General features: G+C 45.9%; 1 protein-coding gene across 1 annotated transcript in view; it reads right to left on the bottom strand.

The window, feature by feature from the left end:
- The window catches only part of ADAM12 (ADAM metallopeptidase domain 12), a 298,271-nt gene that overhangs the window by 287,651 nt on the left and 1,865 nt on the right, over nt 1–8,755 (bottom strand). The window contains exon 3 of the mRNA XM_023533770.1: nt 1,266–1,402. Within this exon, the coding sequence (XP_023389538.1) occupies nt 1,266–1,402 (137 nt within the window). The remainder of the gene's footprint in view (nt 1–1,265; nt 1,403–8,755) is intronic.

Below are 8,755 nucleotides of genomic sequence, written 5' to 3' on the forward strand. Positions count from 1 at the left end.
CACACACACACACACACACACAAAAGCATCGTTTATCCGAAGTCAAGTGTAACGGGGCCTTCTGTACTTTTATCTGCTAACTCCGGCAAGCCTATCTCCAGAAAAGCTCCTGTGACAGCTCTGCCACCCAAGAAACTTTAGGTTTTTCCATATTTTTGTATTATTAATTAGTGCCCATAGATATTTTTTAGGCATGCTTTCTTTATAAAATACTTTATTGCTCTTTTTCTGCATCTAACAAATCCTATCTCATCTGGCTGATTAACAGCACAATGAAATGGTCTTTAATGTCTTAAGTTTTTCTTCTAGGAAATGTCAGAGCCACAGCGATCGACTTGTACTTTGCGTAGTCAATTCGCAACAGTCTCTGTGAAACAGAAATATCCCAAAAGTGCGGATCTGGCATTTACATCCTCTCACCAGACCCCGGACTTTTTGGAATGCTCACTTTCAACTGAGAGCATCCTTAGAAAATCAATTAATGATGCAAATCGTATTATTGCTACTCACATAAAGGTCCCCTCAGTGGCTCTTCCAGAAAGCTACAGAGGATTTTCACAGTCTCAACTACTCTTAAAAAAAAAAAAAATCTGTTTTCTATTATGAAAAAATAGCCTAAAAATAGTTCCACATAACACAAGGACAAAGCCATCTGTATGAGCTCTCCAAAGAGCTCATATTTCTATAGATTTTATCACTTTCCAACTGTTCCAACGAATTCTGAAATTTAAGAAATTCATATAGATTTGGCAGATAAAACTCATCGAAATATTTAATTTAATCATTAATATTTTGATTATTTTATATTTTTTCTTTTACATCAGATCAAAATGTGTCAAAGTAAACAAAGTGTAAAACTGTATTATAACGCATTAAAGCTTTTTTTAAAAAAGTTTCATTAAAATGTTTCTCCCAATAATCAACTGATAAAACCAAAATATTGATTAAACTAGCCATTAATACAGAAAAATACCCAACATTTGAGGAAAAGAAGAAAACCACAAAAGCCTGTATCTAGACATGTAATCCCTGGTATGTGTTTGAAAAATACCTTTCAACAGATGCAAATGACATCAGTCATCGGAACTGACACATCCAAATTGGTTTGTGTTGCATCCTTATAAGAATAAAGATTTCACTTATATGAGGTTAAAGTTAGCATTAAAATAAAGACAAAACTTGAATGAAAGAACATGAGTGCAGTACATGTGATTTTAAAACTTCAGCCGCTGAAAAGTCAAGAAAAAGCAAAACAAGAAACAGACCTTTGAGTCAACGCTGTTGTTTGGGGTCCAGAGGTCTCCATTCGCAAGAGAGGCGCTGACGACTTCATACGCTCCTCCCTGGTCCCTCGTCCGGGCCTGCTGCACAGAAGGTGCTGAGCTGCTCCCCAAGGTCACCCCTGCATCAGAAAGAAAACAGCCCCATTCTTCATTCTAGTCAGGAAGAGTTTGGCATCAGAAGCTTATGACATAAACGACTCAGTGAAAATACATGGAAGTTGAGTAAAGCTAGGCAAGCACCATGATCTGTTCGATCACAATACGTGTGAAAAGCGACAAAGTCTCTGTCAACCTAACCATAAAATTTGGAAACTCAAAGAAAACGAAAAGCTAAAATTTTTCCTTCAAGACCTAACAGCGTGTGCTGGGTGATTATCAGAGTCAAAGTGTGTAATTTCGTCCTTCCACGAGTGACCCAAATGCACAAGCAGTGACTTTTTAATGCTTTGCTTGAGATCGATCACCTCCCTATGAAAAGTCTCAGGGCTTTAGCTGCATTGAGACAGGTGCATTTGCTAGAGTCCCAGTGAACGGGTTAAGCACGATACCAACCCTCCCCGGCCGGCTCACGGACGCTAATTTTCTAGGCTTCGGTGAGTGAGTCTATAGACAAAATTAATTTGCCAGTTCAGACGGACTAGACCGGTTTACGAAAAAAGGAATTAAGTCATTCAATGAATGATGATACGATCTTGTTTCTTGGGGTCCTGTCTGTCCAACCTGTTAATATACCGACACAGGTCCAATTTAGCCCAATTTCCATCCACGATCCTAAGGGAAGGTATAATGTCCTTCCCTTCTGCAGAGCGGATCACTTTCTTAACAAACACAGCGACTTCTCTGGGCTCACTCTCCTATGAGGTCACGCTGCTGCTATTTGGTGCGGCCACAGTATGTCCCTCAAGGTAAGGGGTGGGGGCGGCTCCCCTCATGTGTCGCCCCATTTCTTCGACCAGGACTCGTAATTTTCAGACCTGAGTCATAATAGCACAGTTTTAAGTTACTAAGGAGTTCACATTTATTGGGCACAAATGGTATTGAAATTTTAATCCTAGACATTTTACAGTTCCCCAAATACTTTTCAACACACACCGTTTTATCATTCTCAATGTGGAAGTCTGCTGTTATAGTCAGGTTACAAAAGAATCTCTACTCCAGTATCGACCGTCTGACATGGCCTCTCTGGAAAATTCTCAAGCTGGTAACAAAGCATTTAGGGCTCCCAGGTGTTACGAACCGAAGAAACAGGGATGAAGCAAGAGCTGGGAAGATGGCCAGGGGCAGAGGGAGTGCGCTGGGCCCCTCGGCCACGTGGGGATGTGGGGGGCGGGAGCACAGGTAGGCAAGGACAGGAGACAGTGGTCCTCAGAGCTGGAATGAGCTGAGTCTTCAGGGCTGAACTCGCATCCAAGAGACGATGAGAGTTCTGGCCATGCGAGCAGAGGGGGCCGGCTCCAGGGGGTGACAGCCGTGGACGCTGGTGGAGGGCTGGCCGGAGGTGGAAAGAACGGGCCATCTGAGTGGAGGACGTCACGAGTCCTCGTGCTGGCTGCAGAGGGACAGTCACTGGCAGTCTGGAGATCGTGACCCTCGCCCGGTGGCTTGACGTCGTGCCCTCCTGTGCGCTCCGAGAGGGCGTGGCCTCACCACGAGCGGGGGCCTGGGGGGCGGACACGCCGCAGCAGCAGAGCCAGCTCCACCGCAGGTCTGCATGGGGCCCTGGGCCAGCGGTCCGCACACTCGCTCATTCCTTCGTCCTCTTGCCCACTCAGCGGCTACCGATGAACTGCCTTTATCGTGTCGGGCTGTCTAGGCCTGGCGTCTTCCATGCAAAAGGCTCATTCTTTCTACTGCAGGCCAGCAGCCCCTCATGTCACCGGGAGCCAGCCCCTCTGCCAGCACTGCTGGGACCCTCCTCTCCTAAACACAGCCTCACCCCAGAAGACTCGGCCCTCTCCGTCCTGTCTGCCCCAGAGAGGACACAGGTAAAGCTGCGGCCCCCACCCCCGACTTACATGTAGTCTGCTGTCGGGAGAGACGGCGGACAAATGAGACCATGTCAGAGAACGGCCAGGACTGTGAAACCACAGGGCCACGGGGACCGTCCGTGCTGTCCTTGTAACTCTTCCATAAATCAAAAATGATTTCGAAATAAAAAGTTAATGAGAACAACGAGGCGGTAGTGAGAGGTGAGGTGGGGTGCTGGGGGGAGGGGGGCTACTCTTAGCAGCCAGGCCAGGAGAGACCTCGATCCTGTTGGGACGGGGAGTGTGGAAGCCGAGATGTGGAGGGCAGAACCACCCGGCCCCACACAGAGCTGCAGGAGGGGCGTCTGCAGAGGGACGGGGGTGCTTCCCCTTGCCTTAAAATGAGGCAGAGCATGGGGAGGCCGGAAGGGGTGACACACGGACGCCTAGAGAACACCAGGTGGCTTTGTCAGCGTTGCTTCCTACACATCAGCCCCTACGTGTCGCCAGGACCCAGGCGTCTCGCTCAGGACCCTCGGTGAGATTCGCGTGTTGGAATTTGCCGAAGCAAAGTTCTGGCCCAGGTGCGCAGCATCTACAGAGCTGGACAAGACAGTGCAATTAGCTAAGCTTCTCTTAAGAAGAGCCGGTACATTATCTGAAGTGGATTAAGGAGGCTTTGAAATACCAGAAATTAGGGAGTAAACACTGAGGAGCCATCTGACCTGTCCCCTCAATCCATGAAATCCATGCCACATGCCAAGTTATCACAGCCCTTATTTTGATCTCTTGAAAAGTCAGGTAAAACCGTTACAGTGACTACAAGCATTTAAAAATTTCTTCTAAGTAAACAAACCAATTCGATCATTAGCTACTCCTAGCAATTCTGTCAGTGAAGCTGCTGCCACAAGTGAACTGTTAAACTGACTAGTTAATCACAAGTCCAATCGTCCAAGGGCCCGTTAACGAGGCTGAGGAAGAGGCGTAAAGCTGGAGTCTCCCATCGCCCCCACCCACCACAGCGAGGAGGCCAGGACGGTTTCCGCGCATACTCCAGCTACGATGCTCAAAGGCCTGGAAGATTTGCACCCAGCTCTCAGATATTGGGTGAAAAGTCTTTGCATTTAATAGCTCTCATTTGAGAAGCTGTATGTCTTAGAAGGAAGAAGGCGGTGCCTCGGACTCCGCGTCTCATCTCCTGGTCAAACCATGAAGATGCCTCTGCCGGCGGGGTGGGGGTGGGGGGTCCGAGAGCCAGCGACGCCGTGCCCTTGGCTTTGTGGAAGCTACAGAGGCCTTTGAGGGGCCTCCTACTTGATAACCAGGCTGTAGCTGCACAAACCAAATATAAAGACTATGCTCAGAGAAAGACACAATTATTTACCCTCCAGAAGGCAAAACGTTCCAACCCTTTTCACCTACATATCCAGCCTCTTAATGCAAAAGAAGTCCTTTCTGGTTGGAGTTCTTTCTTCCTAGAAGCTTTATTTCCAAATATCCCAAGGAGAATTTAGAGGCAGACTGTGCCAGCCCTTCTAGAAAGTTGTGCAACTTTCTTAAGAAACCGAGTAACTGCACTGTTTGCTGAGCACGGTATTTGTGATCTAGGTTCGTGGGCCATGAAGTCATCTTGCGGCTTTTTAATTGGTTGCGCAATACCTGCCACCCCCCTCCCACCACCCCCCCAGTATCCATAGTCAGAAGACTGTGTCTTATGAGCTTTTCTTATGTATTTACACACTGGTATTTCTTCTAGATGATGCACATAAAAAATTTTATTTGTGCCGCATGGAGAGACAGAATAAATTACACACAGCTGTGAGATATCGGAACGCATTTTACGGAGTGATCTTGTTGACAAACCGTAAAAGCAGGTCTTGAATGATGTGTACATTCAAGCCCTAGAAACTCAGGGGGAAAATATGACCTTATAAAACAGACAGTTCGCATACATTTTTGTTTCTCATAATATTGGGGCATCAACAAAACTTAGTTGCCTAAATAAGAAATTTGAATAGCTGATACGGGGGAGGGAACTCCAGCTTTCTGTGGTCGGGGAACCTGATACTCTGCTTGCCATTTTAATAAAATGGCCAGTTTGCTTCGGCCTTGTCGTGGAAAGAAGCATAGAGCTATTTTGGTCTCTAACGCGATTTTCTTCTGTAACTCTCGGCTCTGCGTTCTCCTGGGATGTGTGTGTGCCCGCAGCACTCGTCATGTGAGCTCGTCATCCTCAGTCTGATTACCGCAGGTCAAGAGGGAAATTTCAGACCCGGTTCCTTAGGCGAGAATTTTTGCAACAGTGGCTTTTAACATTTTGGAAAAGTCAACGATGAAGACATCCCTCCAGTGACTCCAGACATCCCCGTGTGATTCACCCAGAGCCTGGCTGCCAAATCCTGCCCCATCCCTGCTCCAGCCAAGCCTCCTTCTCCCAGATTACTGAGTGAGGTCCAGACCACCCTGATGCCACCTCAGGGCTGAGACAGTGGACAACGGGCTTCATGGAGTCACCGGGCCCGACTCTGGTCCTGACTCCTCTTATATTTACTGCCTCAGTCAAAGTGTGCATCTGAGGTCCTCCCCTCCACAAGACAGGAACACTTTCTCTCGCCCCCACGATTCTCATCGAGTTCAAGAAGCTCAAATAAGTTAATGCGGTCAAAGGCTTTCAAAAAGCTTAACGCAGGAGAATCAGTCTAAGATGTCAGCCTCTTAGCTCCCAGATCGCCACGCAGCGTTTGTCTAAACAAACTGCACTCACGGCATTCGAGTGCCAACTGCATACGGATCACTGCGAAATGCCAGGGTTTGGCTGCAGGTGGGTATCCACTTATGCCGGCCAGTGAGCCAGTAGGAAAAGAAAGGATTACTGGTCAAGATGGAATTTAAACATCATACCTGGAGTTCTGCCTTTAAAGGGGAATCTTTCTCAACACCTACATGAACATGAGAGAGGAGAATCGATCTACCAAAAGTAGAATTAAGATAAAAAGTCTTTGAAAATCCAGCAGGGGATGGGGAGAGGAAGTTGAGGCAGCCATTATGAGCTGCAAAAGAAGCTGGGGACAAGATTCTGGAAACTCACACAGCACTTTTCCTCAGCCCCAAACAGCGAGAGCTAAAGGACATCTTATAGACCCGACTGAGTGATCCTTGTTCAGGGGACCATGGCGGCCATGCTCCCATAAGCAGAAAAACACTTCTTTAGTTCAGATTCATAGCTACATTCTTAATCAAATGACAATGTCATTCTTTCATCTCATCTCACCCTGGGTGGAAATTAGGGACGCGATCTTAAAATGCCATAGCCCAGGATGCTCAAAAGAACTATGGCAAAAATTAATCTGAAAAGAGTAATTTTATAGCGGGAAAACCTGAAAAACACTCCTTCAGCCAGACTGTCAAGATCAACATCAACAGCGTTAAGTCATTTTATTGGTATGTACCCTTCACAGGATGTGATGAAAACAATACTTTACCTCTGTAATCTTACGTCCCCAAACCCATGACCCTAGTCTAATCTTGAGACAGATGCCAACAGAGGTGCATCCTACAATACACCTGACCAGCACTCGTTTCAACTGTCATCAAAAAAAGACAGTCTGAAAAACAGTCACAGCCAAGAGGAGCCTAGAGAGATATAAATGAAGAGGAAATGTAACATGGGATCGTGGATGGGACTGAGGAAGAGAAAAAAGACCTTAGGTAAAAAGTAAGAAAATCTGAATAAAGTATGAACTTTAGTTAATGATATTAAGTCAATATTGTTTCGTTAATTGTAAAAAAAAACACACACACACACACAAAACTAACGTAAGATGTGAATACTGGGAACTGGATGTTGAGGACACAAAAACTATCGGCGCTATCTTCTCGATTTTACGTGAAATCTAAAACTTCCCTCTAAGTCTATTAATAATATTTTAAAAAATTTAATCTGACTCTTGCAAGAATAATTTAGCCTTTTAGTCATTTAGTCTTTCAAGACTCAGAGCCGTCTGCTTATCACCAAGGGCTCCAAGCATCAGCAAATCGGAGAGCTGGCCCTTCCTCTCTCTTTCTAATGTGGCTATTTATTTGTTCAGATAGAGGAAAAATGCAGTCACTACAGTCAAGCAAAGTATAAGTAATTAATGGGCGAGGTTTCCTAGAGTGTCAAAAGGCAGGGACGTGTGAAAATAGTTGGCCACAGAGCCGTCGAAAGGCCCCTCTGAGTCCTCCCGAGTACCCTACGGAGAACGTAGAAACGAGCTGTGATAAAAACTTAACGTTTTCTGAATTATTGGCTACGATGCACTGGGACAGTAGAGAAGTGAAAAGGAAACCCTGCCACTTGGTTTTAGGAAAGTGACTGTCACAAATTCTTTGATAAAAGGGTGGAGAAGCAGAAGCAGATTCTCCCAGAGCCCAGGCTTGTAGCTGTCCACGCCGGCAGGCTGCGTTTTCACGGCACGGGGGCCCGTAAGGGAAGCGGCACAGCTTTCTGAGGGAGGAGACACATCCTGCGTCTAGCACAGCCTCCAGATTGATGCTCGTGAGCAAAGTCCCGCATTCCCTGATGCTCAGATCCTTTATGTGTCCAGGAAGGTACGGGGTCACCGTTCCCGCAGAGGGCTGGCAAGAGGATCAGGTGCGATCACCATGTAAGGTATACGTGGACGCCGCTTAGCTTCGTTTTTTGGTTTTTATGTCTGTTTGTTTGTTAAAAATTAGTCTTTGGAAAGAAATACATCAAAATGCTCTTGCATGTTTTCTCTGAGTGCTGGGACTATGAATTCATTACATTTTTCTTCTTTAGGTTTGTATGTATGTCTGATTTTTTTAATAATTGGCACATATAGTTTTTAGATTGCATAAACTCATGATGGATAAAAAATAACCTTTAAAAAAATCAATCGACTGGATTCACAATGACATACCAACCAAACGAACGTGTTATTTTCTTACTGGCTTTCCTGGCGTCACAGATACACAGCCTAGGGCACGCTGGAGGACAGGACGCGTTTGGGAAAAAACGCGAATCACGTACTTCAGAACAATTACCATTCTGAAAAGATGTTTTACATGTCATTTCAAAATGCAAAGAAAGCTAGTTCTAGCTTCTCATAAATGCTTTAAATGGATTCATCTCCCAAGCACAAGTTGTCCCCGTTACACATAAAATAACTTTTCATGCACAAAGTGTCTCCCATCTGTGGGGAGCAAAATCGTTTACAACCTTAACTGGTGTCATTACCCCTGTGCTGGTCAGTGGGAGGCAGCGCCAGTGTCACATTACAAATGGAAAGACAGGCTAGCCTTATACGGCTTATTCCTGATGTCGCCCAATGATAAACGGCAGAATTAATGGCAAAACCCAAGCCCTTTGCATTTCGAACGCATTAATTCACTGCGTCCTCTGTAATGGGGACAAACACGTGCTGTAGGAGTTCGTTTGTAAGACTTCTGGAGGCGGCATCAGAAGCTTCCAAAGTTTACCGTGCAAGAAGCGAAGGGGAGAAA

This window comes from Pteropus vampyrus, unplaced genomic scaffold (assembly GCF_000151845.1).
Source record: "Pteropus vampyrus isolate Shadow unplaced genomic scaffold, Pvam_2.0 Scaffold111, whole genome shotgun sequence".
NCBI lineage: Eukaryota > Metazoa > Chordata > Mammalia > Chiroptera > Pteropodidae > Pteropus > Pteropus vampyrus.